This window comes from Procambarus clarkii, chromosome 94 (genome assembly GCF_040958095.1).
Source record: "Procambarus clarkii isolate CNS0578487 chromosome 94, FALCON_Pclarkii_2.0, whole genome shotgun sequence".
Lineage (NCBI taxonomy): Eukaryota > Metazoa > Arthropoda > Malacostraca > Decapoda > Cambaridae > Procambarus > Procambarus clarkii.
In genome coordinates this window covers 11,191,112-11,206,372 of record NC_091243.1, presented here as the reverse complement: position 1 = coordinate 11,206,372, position 15,261 = coordinate 11,191,112, and the positions used below count along the sequence as shown (strand labels likewise).

At 42.2% G+C, this 15,261-nt stretch overlaps 1 protein-coding gene across 1 annotated transcript; it reads right to left on the bottom strand.

The window, feature by feature from the left end:
- Window positions 1–9,049: 9,049 nt before the first annotated feature.
- On the bottom strand, window positions 9,050–12,074 carry LOC123747241 (clumping factor A-like). Its single transcript, XM_045729276.2, has 3 exons — window positions 11,958–12,074; window positions 10,859–10,975; window positions 9,050–9,667 (listed from the first exon to the last, which is right to left on the bottom strand). Exons 1-3 carry the CDS (start codon window positions 12,072–12,074, stop codon window positions 9,050–9,052), a joined length of 852 nt encoding a protein of 283 aa, XP_045585232.2.
- Between the last annotated feature and the right edge of the window lie 3,187 nt (window positions 12,075–15,261).

Sequence of the window (15,261 nt, the reverse complement as noted above, 5' to 3'; positions counted from 1 at the left end):
CCTGTACCCCACTCACCCTAATTCACCTGATGTTTATTTACTGTTTATTACTGTTTACTGTACTGTTTATTTGACTTTTGATTAAAAAAAAGGGGAACAGTTAGAAACGTTGCTGCAAGAAGTAGTGGATATGTGGAGTCTGCATGCTGCTCCTAGCAACAGCCTGTTGGACCAAGTTATCTCAAGACGAGCCTGGCCTCAGGCTGGGCTTGGGGAGTGGAACAACTCCCAGAACACTCTCCAGGTGTGTGGGCCAGTGGGCCACTCTCCAGGTGTGTGGGGCCAGTACACCTGAGCAAGATAACAAAATGGTAAAGTACTATAAGTAACCCAACCAGGATTCCCCAAGCATTTACCCAACCACTTACGGACGCCCGTACATCTCTCCTCAATCATGGTGGCTGTGTTGACATTTGGTACACAGTTGATGAGCTCTGAAGCACTACGAGGGTTTTATAACAATAATAACCATGGTAGCTGTGAACTTTCCAAACTCGTAAACACTTTAATAAATGTAAACAAAGAAGAAAATGATTTAGAAAGATGTACAGGCTTCGTAAGTGGTTGTTTTACAACAATAACACCCTCAAAGTTACAGCTTTGTAACAACCGTTATATAGAAGGATACAAGACGGACCGAAATGCTGTCAATCTATTTTCATATGTAGGGTGGGAGGGTTGGGGTTCAGCCCAGTTACTGTGACTTATTATCTATATGAACACCGTAACCTTCACAGCTCTCTCGCAGTCTGTGACAGGAAGCTTAAATACAATGTTGTCTTGCCTGTGTATTATGTTTTGATGGAATACACTCATGGTGATACGGGAATACCTTCATGTATACGAGGATACATATATATACCCATTGCTTTCATGGTTGTGATGGTATATACTTGTGATAATGAGGGTATGCATGGACAAAATATTCGTAAAAAAAAATGTAATGTCTTCAATATATATGACTTCCAGGTGTTTTTGGCTGCAGGCGCGTGGTCCTCAGGTGTGCAATGTCACTCAGCATGACAGTCAGGTTTGGCCTACAGTCTTAGATGCCAGATATGCTTCTGCCTACAAGTAAACTCACTCCTTCTTGCACTTGTTAAATGAATGTTGCAAAGTTTACAGCTTTGTTTTTTCACTCTCACATTCCACTTCCCTTTCCAAACTTCCTCAACATTCCCCATTTCCCCCCCTCCAACTACCCCCCTCCAACCACCTATAACACCTTCTCCCCCACAATCTGCAACCTCTCCCCCTCCCCCCAATCATTTCAGGGGTTATCAATTTAGGTATTAACCCCAGTCGTGATCTAGGTTACAGGGGTGTCAAGGCTCTTTTTAGATTCTGATTTGACTCTGTTGCCAAGGAGAGGTGAATTTAACTCTACTACTTCTTGACTTTTCCACTTCTCCTACCTCGTTGACTTCTCTTCTTCTCCTATCTACTTGGCTTCGAAAACTTTGGTTCCACCTTTGACCTTAATTCGTGTTTGTATTTAGTTTAGGTTAGGTTAGGTTAGGGAAGGTTAGGTTAGGGAAGGTTAGGTTAGGGAAGGTTAGGTTAAGTTACGTTAGGAAAGGTTAGGTTAGGTTAGGTTAGGTTTGGTTAGGTTAGGTTACGTTAGGAAAGGTTAGGTTAGGTTACGTTAGGAAAGGTTAGGTTAGGTTACGTTAGGAAAGGTTAGGTTAGGTTACGTTAGGAAAGGTTAGGTTAGGTTAGGTTAGGAAAGGTTAGGTTAGGAAAGGTTAGGTTAGGAAAGGTTAGGTTAGACTGGGTTAGGTTAGGTTAGGTTAAGCTGGGTTAGGCTAGGCTAGGATGGGTTGAGTTAGGTTGGGTTCGGATGACTTACGAGCGTTTAAAGTGTTGCGATAACGTCTAAAGAACAATACATACTTTATCAAGCTTTAGTCCCTACTCTCCGTACGTCGTGTTGCTTGTCGACACGTTTGGTTAACGAGTCAAGAACCTGTCCGGATGAACCACACTTCGAATCCCTCCGTCCGGAGACTCCCGCCTCAGGGGGTCTCAGTATACCGTTGACAGCTAGGCCAGGAGGAGCGTGTTCGGATGACTGATGACCTGACGAGTCCGATAACGTGAGTGAGTGACTTTAGACGACTAGTGTCACAATTGTGTAGGGGGCTTTTGTTGTTGTTGTTTTGGGGGGGAATATTTTTGGTTGAATTGTTTACTCGGCTTTTGTTAAATGCTTAGTTCCTTTGATGGGTTGATTGCCTGCTTGATTGTTTGACCTCGTTTTGGGGGAATTTGATGTGAAATTGCATTTGTTTTTAAGCTATAAATGCATTCATTCGGACTTATCGGTAGAGCGACGGCTCCGCTTTATGCTGGGTCGGTGCTGGTCCCCGATGGTCTAGTGGATGGGCATCGTTCCTCCTTCTCGTTCCACCTATCCCAGCTCCTATCCCGTCCTCATGTCCCTTCCATTTGCCATATAATCTTGGTGCTTCCTCCTCATAATATCCAGCCGCCTTGCCTCCTCAGGTACCCCACTCACCAAGGATTGCTAAGGATAAAATAGCAATCTTGAAAGATGGTATCACCTTCAGGAGTGCTTTTGTACTTGGAGCTTGGAAGGATCTAAGCCTTGGATATAACCCTTGGGTCCAAGTCTTGGATCCAAGCCCAAACCATGCAAGTAGGAATTCTTGATTTACCACTCCGAAAATAATCCAACCTTTTAGCCAACCTAGAAACATACGAACAAGAAGCAACCAACTTAACCTATCGCGTCCAAAGCAGAGTAATCGCATATTTTTGAGAGATATTAATTTTCTGAATAGGTTCCATTTGTAAAGTTGGTTATTAATATAACGTAAAAACACACACACACGCGACCCATTAGTTAAGAGAGCGAGCAGCAGTGTGCAGGATACAGTCGTCATCCTATTATCAACGCCAAGGGTCATGAGTTCACACAATAAGGACTATCTCATAGGGTGATTGTCTTCAGCATGGACTATCTCACAGGGTGATTGTCTTCAGCAGGGACTATCTCACAGGGTGATTGTCTTCAGCAGGGACTATCTCACAGGGAGATTGTCTTCAGCATGGACTATCTCACAGGGAGATTGTCTTCAGCATGGACTATCTCACAGGGTAATTGTCTTCAGCATGGACTATCTCACAGGGTGATTGTCTTCAGCATGGACTATCTCACAGGGTAATTGTCTTCAGCATGGACTATCTCACAGGGAGATTGTCTTCAGCATGGACTATCTCACAGGGTAATTGTCTTCAGCATGGACTATCTCACAGGGTGATTGTCTTCAGCATGGACTATCTCACAGGGTAATTGTCTTCAGCATGGACTATCTCACAGGGTAATTGTCTTCAGCATGGACTATCTCACAGGGTAATTGTCTTCAGCATGGACTATCTCACAGGGTAATTGTCTTCAGCATGGACTATCTCACAGGGTAATTGTCTTCAGCATGGACTATCTCACAGGGTAATTGTCTTCAGCATGGACTATCTCACAGGGTAATTGTCTTCAGCATGGACTATCTCACAGGGTGATTGTCTTCAGCATGGACTATCTCACAGGGAGATTGTCTTCAGCATGGACTATCTCACAGGGAGATTGTCTTCAGCATGGACTATCTCACAGGGTAATTGTCTTCAGCATGGACTATCTCATAGGGAGATTGTCTTCAGCAGGGACTATCACAGTCGTATATAGTTACAGTGATGAAGGTCGAGTGTAATAAGGTCACTGTGACCTCCGCCACCCGAGCAACGCCGGGTACCCGCTATAGTTACTCTACAGCTATGACGTAGCGCGCCATTAATACCCATTACAGCATGGGAGTCTAGAGAGGAGAGCCTCACGTCATCGCGTAAACAGCGATGATAGCAGATACGAAGATATCCGCCCACTATCGATATCGTCGCCATCCCGAGTGCATAGTGTGTTGCTGATTCTTAGAAGTCCTTGCCACAGTAACGCTTGATAAAGGGGACGAATGGCTGCCGCTGGCAAAGTCTGGATAAAATGTCATTTCGCTAAAGGGTGCCATAATGGCATCTAATTCTGGACCTTTTCTACTGTTGGCTGTTGTATGATGCTCTGTGTAGCCTGCCGCTGTGCCTGGTGCTAGAGTGATATTGATGAGTTAATTTGTAATGTTTTTTTTAGATCTCTTGTGGAATGCGGACTTTAGATTGGGGATTAATCATTTCAGTGGATAGGAAGCAGATGTAAGGAACCTGTTTCATTGTGTTCCAGCAACATGCCCGTCCTCACATGGCAGGAACGCAACACCTTGCTTCCACATACAAGAAACCCTGCCACATGTCCCCCACATACCATGCACTCCCAACATATTTTCCCCACATTCAAGGAACTTAACACCTGTGACACCAGCATAGATAAAGTGTGTTATATGGCGAAGAGTGTTACCTAAGGCCAAAGTATTTGTGTTTCCCTGGTGTTTTGTCGCCATATGTGTGTTGTCTTGTGATATATGACCAGCTGGTTGTGTTGCCAGGTGCCATTCCATCAACTGTATGGCGTCTAGCATCATATGCCCAGAAGGGGTGCCCTTTATTGTCAATGTTGCCTGTGTTATGTTGTCTCATTATGTTGGTGCCTACATATTACTCACTGATATATATGTACCAAATAGTACCCGCAGACACATAAACCACATGTTACCCGCAGTCACATGTTCTGCATGTTGCACAGACATATATATTACACATGTGTCTGTGAGTACACGTCGTAAGTGTGTCTCTAAAACTACATTTACTTGTTACTTGTTAAGTAATTCACATCAATTTACTTTTCAAGTCTATTAGGAAACTGTTCTTTTTAAAAATATTTTAAAAACAAAAGTTCAAGAATTTGCCAAAAAAACACAAGTAACATATTAAAAAATAATTATAATAATTATAAACCCAAAACAAATAAATCTATATAATATATAAATCCAAGCCTTAACAAAAAAAATTACAAGTAAACGGGATTTAGATGTTGTTGTCGTTACAGATTTAGCTACTCAGAACGAAGTGTCCATGTAGCACGGTCTATGGTGAGCCCGTAAGGGATTTAGATTGATGACAGACATTGTATAGGAGCAAGGGCGGGGTGAGGTGGGACTTCCTCCGGCCCACAGCAATAGGTGGGACTTCCTCCGGCCCACAGCAATAGGTGGGACTTCCTCCGGCCCACACACCAACACATGGGACACAATACATAAAATAACACAACATGTACAGCGATAGTGAGAGAGGAAATGACATGGCTGGCTGGCAGATGAAAGATTTCCATTATTTCCTATCTTTTACACCCTCCTTCTCCTTCTCCTTCTCCTTCTCCTTCTCCTTCTCCTTCTACTCTCTACATCATCTTACCATTCCTCATATCTTTATCCTCGCTCTCTTCCACGTCAAGGCGATGATACCATCGATAAACAAACTTGAGAATCCATAGCGAATCTTAAAGTAAATATAATAAATATAATAAATATATCACCAAAAAAGGGTGATCAACACAGGGAGATTAACGCACAAGAATGATAATAAAACGTTCGTTGACACGTTAGATAGAATTAGAAGATTTACAAGACTTGAATTACATGCATGAAGGAATAATTACATTATTATGGGGTATAGCCCTGTTACTTAGCAGTAAATAGGTACCTGGGAGTTAGTCAGCTGTCACGGGCTGCTTCCTGGGGGTGGAGGCCTGGTCGAGGACCGGGCCGCAGGGACACTAAAGCCCCGAAATCATCTCAAGATAACCTCAAGATATGAGAAGACAAGTACCCACATGTGTAGCTAGACAAGTACCCACATGTCTTGTGTTGTGTGAGTGTTCCTTGGTGGTCACTTTCATCGACCAGAGTGTTCCTTGGGTGTCACCTTCATCGACCAGAGTGTTCCTTGGTGGTCACTTTCATCGACCAGAGTGTTCCTTGGTCTCACTTTCATCGACCAGAGTGTTCCTTGGTGGTCACTTTCATCGACCAGAGTGTTCCTTGGTGGTCACCTTCATCGACCAGAGTGTTCCTTGGGTGTCACCTTCATCGACCAGAGTGTTCCTTGGTGGTCACCTTCATCGACCAGAGTGTTCCTTGGTCGTCACCTTCATCGACCAGAGTGTTCCTTGGTGGTCACCTTCATCGACCAGAGTGTTCCTTGGTGGTCACCTTCATCGACCAGAGTGTTCCTTGGTCGTCACCTTCATCGACCAGAGTGTTCCTTGGTGGTCACCTTCATCGACCAGAGTGTTCCTTGGTGGTCACCTTCATCGACCAGAGTGTTCCTTGGTCGTCACCTTCATCGACCAGAGTGTTCCTTGGTGTCACCTTCATCGACCAGAGTGTTCACGTTCGTCAAACGGAACAACCTTGAAGTAGGCAAAAAGTTACTCAGCTCAATATCTTTCAAATTTTAAGGTAATTTATCATTTCGATTGTTCAAAGATTATTATAAAAAAAAAAACAATATATTTGACATATATGATCCGGGTCCATTGTTTAAAGCAAATCAAATTGTATTGTAATTGATTCAGTTATATATTTTATCCATGAATGAATCATTTATCTCTGACTGGTAACTTTTTTACCAATACCTGTGTGAGCAGCATTTAATTAACTTTGTACCACCTGTATGTGGCGGATAATTAACTTTGTACCACCTGTATGTGGCGGATAATTAACTTTGTACCACCTGTATGTGGCGGATAATTAACTTTGTACCACCTGTATGTGGCGGATAATTAACTTTGTACCACCTGTATGTGGCGGATAATTAACTTTGTACCACCTGTATGTAGTGGATAATTAACTTTGTACCACCTGTATGTAGTGGATAATTAACTTTGTACCACCTGTATGTAGTGGATAATTAACTTTGTACCACCTGTATGTAGTGGATAATTAACTTTGTACCACCTGTATGTAGCGGATAATTAACTTTGTACCACCTGTGTGTGTAGCAGATAACTTGCAGATATTATTATTATTATTATTATTATTATTATTAGTAGTAGTAGTAGTAGTAGTAGTAGTAGTAGTAGTAGTAATATTAATATTTAAGCCCTAGTCCCCCTGACCTGGTCTCCTCCCTCTTTTCCAAGGAACGACTAATAGCTAGTTTAGGCAAAACTTCCTTATCAGTCTCTTAATATCTATGGTATTTCCCGTTGGTGATAAGGGCTTGTAAAGGGTGCTCGGGAGGCAGGTATTGGAGCACGATCTTCCTCTTTTGCAAGATCGAATTCCACTTAGATATGATATTTACCGCACGTTTGAATCAATGATGATATTAAATTTATCAATGTAACTAGGAAATGTTTATATATATATATATATATATATATATATATATATATATATATATATATATATATATATATATATATATATATATGTCGTACCTAGTAGCCAGAACGCACTTGTCAGCCTACTATGCAAGGCCAAATTTGCCTAATAAGCCAAGTTTTCCTGAATTAATATATTTTCTCAAATTTTTTTCTTATGAAAAGATAAAGCTACCCATTTCATTATGTATGAGGTCAATTTTTTTTATTGTAGTTAAAATTAACGTAGATATATGACCGAACCTAACCAACCCTACCTAACCTAACCTAACCTATCTTTATAGGTTAGGTTAGGTTAGGTAGCCAAAAAAGTTAGGTTAGGTTAGGTTAGGTAGGTTAGGTCGTCGAAAAACAATTAATTCATGAAAACTTGGCTTATTAGGCAAATCGGGCCTTGCATAGTAGGCTGAGAAGTGCGTTCTGGCTACTAGGTACGACATATATATATATATATATATATATATATATATATATATATATATATATATATATATATATATATATATATATATATATGTCGTACCTAGTAGCCAGAACGCACTTCTCAGCCTACTATGCAAGGCCCGATTTGCCTAATAAGCCAAGTTTTCATGAATTAATTGTTTTTCGACTACCTAACCTACCTAACCTAACCTAACCTAACTTTTTCGGCTACCTAACCAAACCTAACCTATAGAGATAGGTTAGGTTAGGTTAGGTAGGGTTGGTTAGGTTCGGTCATATATCTACGTTAATTTGAACTCCAATAAAAAAAAATTGACCTCATACATAATGAAATGGGTAGCTTTATCATTTCATAAGAAAAAAATTAGAAAAAATATATTAATTCAGGAAAACTTGGCTTATTAGGCAAATCGGGCCATGCATAGTAGGCCAAAAAGTGAGTTCTGGCTACTAGGTACGACATATATATATATATATATATATATATGTCGTACCTAGTAGCCAGAACGCACTTCTCGGCCTACTATGCAAGGCCCGATTTGCCTAATAAGCCAAGTTTTCCTGAATTAATATATTTTCTCTAATTTTTTTCTTATGAAATGATAAAGCTATCCATTTCATTATGTATGAGGTCAATTTTTTTTATTGGAGTTAAAATTAACGTAGATATATGACCGAACCTAACCAACCCTACCTAACCTAACCTAACCTATCTTTATAGGTTAGGTTAGGTTAGGTAGCCGAAAAAGTTAGGTTAGGTTAGGTTAGGTAGGTTAGGTAGTCGAAAAACAATTAATTCATGAAAACTTGGCTTATTAGGCAAATCGGACCTTGCATAGTAGGCTGAGAAGTGTGTTCTGGCTACTAGGTACGACATATATATATATATATATATATATATATATATATATATATATATATATATATATATATATATATATATATATATACATATATTGCCCCAAGAGGGAGTATACTAGGCAGCGTCACTCATCCATTGAGTGAACACACCGCCATAGTAGCCTGGTATGTTGCTAATGTTTTTTTTTCGTGAATGATGTCGAAATATTATAAATTGAGGGGAATTTTCTTTTGGGCTGGTTCTTCGGAAGTCCCCGGCTACAGAGACGAAGAATCGCTACAACTAGCGCTCGACGCGCTAGTTGTAGCGATTCCTGGAACTGGAACAGGATAGCAACAATTGCCTTGTCAGCTGACTCACAGCAACCCGCGCACCTTCGGGAATACCAGCATGATTTATGGGTATTCGCCTCGCAACTGTCGCCCACGGTGTATTGGGGAGTCTCGGGGGGGGTGTATCCCCGCGGGTCTTCCGGTGAAAATAACTCCGGTTTGTGTTGGGGGGATTTGTCTTGGGAACTCAACCAGGGAGTTCTTGGAACTGTCAGCTCGGGTGTCATAGCGACTGTCAACTCCGGTGTCATAGGGACTGTCAACTCCGGTGTCATAGGGACTGTCAACTCCGGTGTCATAGGGACTGTCAACTCCGGTGTCATAGGGACTGTCAACTCCGGTGTCATAGGGACTGTCAACTCCGGTGTCATAGGGACTGTTAGCTCCGGTGTCATAGGGACTGTCAGCTCCGGTGTCATAGGGACTGTCAACTCCGGTGTCATAGGGACTGTCAACTCCGGTGTCATAGGGACTGTCAGCTCCGGTGTCATAGGGACTGTCAACTCCGGTGTCATAGGGACTGTCAGCTCCGGTGTCATAGGGACTGTCAACTCCGGTGTCATAGGGACTGTCAACTCCGGTGTCATAGGGACTGTCAGCTCCGGTGTCATAGGGACTGTCAACTCGGGTGTCATAGGGACTGTCAACTCCGGTGTCATAGGGACTGTCAACTCGGGCATGCTGGAGATCCACCTCTCCACATCCCCACACTTCCGCTTAGAGCCGTCTTATCTACGCTTGGGTCAGTTCCTCAAACTGATATCGTTTATCACACAATATCTAAACCATCTTGGACCATTAATACACTTGGCATCCGGATCTAAGTCCACGAGAAGACGGGAGACGTCACTCTGTCCCCGTGAGATACAGTAGACCCGATCTTAATGACCAGACTGGAGGAACAGCTATAGAGTAACCTTCGGTTAATCGCCTGCAAGGCTAATCACCTCCATATAACACCCTCCTCTCCCCTATGTCCTCCTCGCCTGGGTGGACTAAATATCAGTAGCTAAAGTACAGAATCGTCTCGCCAGAAACATACCGATGTTGTTTTGTTCCCTGATCGAGCGCGCTTCTCTAAGAATCGCTAACGAAAAGGAAAGTCATGTCCCAGGAAATGCATCTGGCTGAGTATACTTGGAACCGCTAAAGCTAGCAAATAATTTATCAGGAATGTAGGCGTGGCAACATTAACATTCCTTCAAGTAGCTTTATAAGAGAGTCGTCAGTCATTGGTTGTGGGAGCAGGTTTGGTCTGATAGTGGGGCTTAATGGCTAGCTATATGGCTAAGGAATCCTGGAGGGTTGTTATGGCTACCAAGATGGCCTTCTGGCCAAGTGCTGAACATTGTCCAGGACTAAAGTAAACTCAATGTGTACACTCAGAGATGCTGAGTACATTCCTCAGTGTGTATACTCAAGAACTGCTGTGTACACTCCTCAGTGATATATATATATATATATATGTATATATACCACAGTGGTATATATATGTGTATATATACCACTGTGTGTATTTAAACCTCCTGTTGTAATGGTAATGTTCCTAATAATTCAATGATGTCACCTTCTGATTGGTCTACAAGAAGATAATGTTTTCCTCCCGTAAGATCACCTCCTCTATATAGACTATGATTTATTTTAATATAATTCGTATTTATAAACCACAATGCTCGTTCCATCATGATAACAGCCCATATTTTATCTTCGATAATCGCTGAAAAAATCTTGATAATTGTCATGAGTATTTCAATAACTTTTGTTTATTTTTTTTATTATGAATGGTGTTAATGGTCTGGTATACAAAAGTATTGTCACATCCCCAAAAAAACTTTTTTTTTCCTTGTCTCCGGATATTCTGTGTATTCTGACTTGCCGGTTCTGCTGCGCAACACTGCTGAAAGTCTGCTCGGTGGGCGCACGTTCTCTGCTGTCTGCAACTGGAGGTCTGCTCTTGTTTCTAACGTCGTACTCTTGTTTCTCTGCTGTCTAAGACCGAGGGGAACTCTTATCTACAGCTTTGGGAGTGTATCTACGCTATCTACAACGTGGGGGAGTGTATCTACGCTATCTACAACGTGGGGAGTGTATCTACGCTATCTACAACGTGGGGGAGTGTATGTACGCTATCTACAACGTGGGGGAGTGTATCTACGCTATCTACAACGTGGGGGAGTGTATCTACGCTATCTACAACGTGGGGAGTGTATCTACGCTATCTACAACGTGGGGGAGTGTATCTACGCTATCTACAACGTGGGGGAGTGTATCTACGCTATCTACAACGTGGAGGAGTGTATCTACGCTATCTACAACGTGGGGGAGTGTATCTACGCTATCTACAACGTGGGGAGTGTATCTACGCTATCTACAACGTTGGGAGTGTATCTACGCTATCTACAACGTTGGGAGTGTATCTACGCTATCTACAACGTTGGGAGTGTATCTACGCTATCTACAACGTGGGGGAGTGCATCTACGCTATCTACAACGTGGGGGAGTGTATCTACGCTATCTACAACGTGGGGAGTGTATCTACGCTATCTACAACGTGGGGAGTGTATCTACGCTATCTACAACGTGGGGGGAGTGTATCTACGCTATCTACAACGTGGGGAGTACATCTACGCTATCTACAACGTGGGGGAGTGTATCTACGCTATCTACAACGTGGGGAGTGTATCTACGCTATCTACAACGTTGGGAGTGTATCTACGCTATCTACAACGTTGGGAGTGTATCTACGCTATCTACAACGTGGGGGAGTGTATCTACGCTATCTACAACGTGGGGGAGTGTATCTACGCTATCAACAACGTGGGGGAGTGTATCTACGCTATCTACAACGTTGGGAGTGTATCTACGCTATCTACAACGTGGGGGAGTGTATCTACGCTATCTACAACGTGGGGAGTGTATCTACGCTATCTACAACGTCGGGAGTGTATCTACGCTATCCAAGAGCGTGTACTTGGGTCAGACGAAGGGAGATCCCAGCAGTGTGGAGCTGTAGACCCAGGTCACCTTGGCCAGACCTTGGTCCTTGGTCACCTAGACCTTGGTCACCTTGACGACCCAGTAACGTCATGATTTAAGAGCCAACATTATTGACAATATTTGTTGGATAATGCATGATATTGTTTACTGCCTCTATGCATATGTATTCTCTGCTGCCTCTATGCATGCTATGTATTCTCTGCTGCCTCACATTTTCTTGAGGGGAGGGGACTATCAGGGGAAAGCTCCAAGCTTTCTTGAGCTTCGTTTAATAATAAATGTTCCTGCTTTTTCGTTTAATTTTTATTGTTGTAAAATTTTATAGTGTTTCGGGTCAGTCGTGGGAGTATACCTGGAGGTGGTATACTACTGGCCATGGGAGTATACCCGGACATATTGACCATTGGCAGTGGGAAGGAGAAGGGAACTATCAGGGGGAAAACGCCAAGCCATTACGACTATATTACACTGGGAAGGGGGTCAGGATAAGGATTTGAGATGGGACGGGGAGAAGGAATGGTGCCCAAGCACCTGGATGAACGGGGATTGAACGCCGACCTGCATGAAGCGAGACCGTCCAGTATACCCAAGGATAATAGGAAGTTTGACCCCATTTGTGTTGATGAAGTGGTTTCAAAATTCTGTTTCTTCTGTCTAATGCTTAAAAGTTCTACCTTTTTTATTTTTGATATCCAATCTATAATTGAAAATGAAGAAACGATGACGCTTTGGTCCGTCCAGGGGCCAGATTCACGAAGCAGTTACGCAAGCACTTACGAACGTGTACATCTTTCCTCAATCTTTGACGGCTTTTCTTACATTTATTAAACAGTTTACAATCATGAAAACTTGCCAATCATCTGTTGTTATTGTTATAAACAGCCTCCTGGTGTTTCGGAGCTCATTATCCGTTTAATAATTGTAAACAAACCTGCCAAAGATTGGGAAAAGGTGTACAAGTTTGTAAGTGCTTGCGTAACTGTTTCGTGAATCAGGCCCCTGGACTTCGGACGTATTCCACCGTGTTTCTGACTTGATAATGGTCCACGACCGACCGAAACGTTCCTTCATTTTCAATTATAGATTGGATATCATAAATAAAACGGTAGAACTTTTAAGCATTAGGCAGAAGAAACAGAATTTTTGAAGCCATATCATCAACACAAATCAAAGCAAGTTGTCAAGTGGGTGCATAGAAAATAGAATTAATATTTTACACGTACTCGGAATTTATCGATAATGAGTATAGGCTTTCACCGCAATAAAGACTGTATCATACATAAAAACATCAAGGATACAGAAAATTCAAATCACCTACATCAGAATCATTAATCAGAGAACACTAGAGGGCTGCAGATGCGATTAGATTACTCTGATAGCCAAAAGGTTATATGAGAGAGTGGAGTTGTTTTGCTGGCCGCTGCTTATGTGATGGACTATTTCTTAGGGCTGATATGTTCCCCAACCTTGAGAGGCTACGTGAGATCTAAGGAAAATCCTCATCCTAGAAAGAGAGGCTACGTGAGATCTAAGGACAATCCTCATCCTAGAAAGAGAGGCTACGTGAGATCTAAGGACAATCCTCATCCTAGAAAGAGAGGCTACGAGAGCGACACATTATTCAACTCGACCACACATTACGCTTGTCAAGTTTATTGTTAATGTGAAGAGGGTTGGAAATATTTTGCCCAGAAGCGAAGCTGTGATGGGGGAGGTGGGGATGGTATTTGGTGAGTGGGGAAGGGTAGGGAGTGGTGGGGAAGAGTAGGATGTTGGGGGGGAGGTCAGGGAAGGGTAAGAAATGATGGGGAAGGGTAGGCATTAGAAGGAAAGGGTAGAAAGTGGTAGGTAAGGTGCAGTGATAGATAAGAGAGAGAAGCAGTCCGTATGTCATCATAACTCCCACGACTTTCCCCATTTGTATAACGTTTCCTTCCCTGTACCTCTCAGAGGTGTAGGAGGGAGACACGTTTCGGAGAACAAACGCCATTATTCGTGGAAAAATTATATATTTTTTTCACATAATTAATCAGCAAAGAAATAGCTTTAAATCATAAACAATAAAGTTCATATATTTATGGAAATCAATATCAGTTAAAAGACTAGAAAAAATACAATCCAAATCAAAAGACATACAAGATAAAGAACAGAAAATATATGAAGCGTGAAAAGGAACGAGCAATTTCGAGACATCAAACTGTCCTCAGATCAGGCTCGCTGCAGTCTTGGCCGTTCCTTAAGGCACATTCATCAATTTTAACATAGTGTATGCAATAAAGATAGGTTTATTCTCATATGCAAATTAATATTATTATATATTAAAATTCTATGTATAGTTAGGCGTAGGTTAGATTATATTAGGCGTTTAGGTTCCGTTAGCGATTATTCAACCCGTCCTCGACTCAAGTCCATTACATCCAGTGGTCGACCCCACAGACGCATTCATAAATTGTTACATGCTGTTCATTCAAAACAGGAATTTTCTTAAATATGAATTAATATTATAATATATTAGAATATTGTGCATATATAGGCATTGGTTAGGTTAGGTGTTTAGGTTCTGTTGGCGATTATTTGTATTTGTAGTACGTGGGTGAAGCATTTACAGCGTTGTGGTTCGAACAAAATTAGTCAGTGAAGCACTTGTTCCGGAAGTGTTCGAACGAAATCAGCTGTAAGTCGTGTGTAAACCGTTTTTCATTCATAAACAGGGGGTTTGGCGGGTCCATGGAATCACTTTTGGGTCTTTGTTTGTAGGACGGGCTGTTGTATTGTGTACGTGGGTGAAGTATTTACATCGTTGCAATTTGAGCAGAGGACGTGAGCGAAGCTTTGTTCGAGAAAGGTACATACGTCATCAGTTCTGAGGCGTGTTTTAAACCGTTTTTCATTCATAACCAAGGGGTCTGGCGGGTGCATGGAATGGACTTTGGCCTTTGTTTATGAGGACGGGGGTGCATAAACAGGGGGTTTGGTGACTGGATTAACAACCATTAGGCTTTTGTTGTTGAAAATGGGCAAAGAAAACTATATTTATTCCCTAAACAGTCGAGTTGAAGACTCGAAGCTGTGTAACTCGGGTCTCATTTGATCGATGTAAATAGATTCCAAGACGTTGAGATCAAGTCGATGAGAACTGGACGTCAGTACAATGAAATTGTTGTGAGTGAGAGGACGGCTCCCTGCTTGCTTCCCGGTGATCAATAGCAGGAGCGGACACAGCCTGCCTGAGGGGGGGACATTCCTGGACGGTAAGACTTACCTGTATGTACACGGAT

What these genes read in the sequence shown, in the direction of transcription:
- LOC123747241 (XM_045729276.2), bottom strand. Translation starts at nt 12,074, where the DNA reads ATGACGTTACTGGGTCGTCAAGGTGACCAAGGTCTAGGTGACCAAGGA. An exon ending in TCTCCCTTCGTCTGACCCAA is followed by an intron (nt 10,976 to 11,957) that starts GTACACGCTCTT and finishes CCTCGGTCTTAG; the next exon opens with ACAGCAGAGAAACAAGAGTA. An exon ending in TTGCGCAGCAGAACCGGCAA is followed by an intron (nt 9,668 to 10,858) that starts GTCAGAATACAC and finishes GTGGATCTCCAG; the next exon opens with CATGCCCGAGTTGACAGTCC.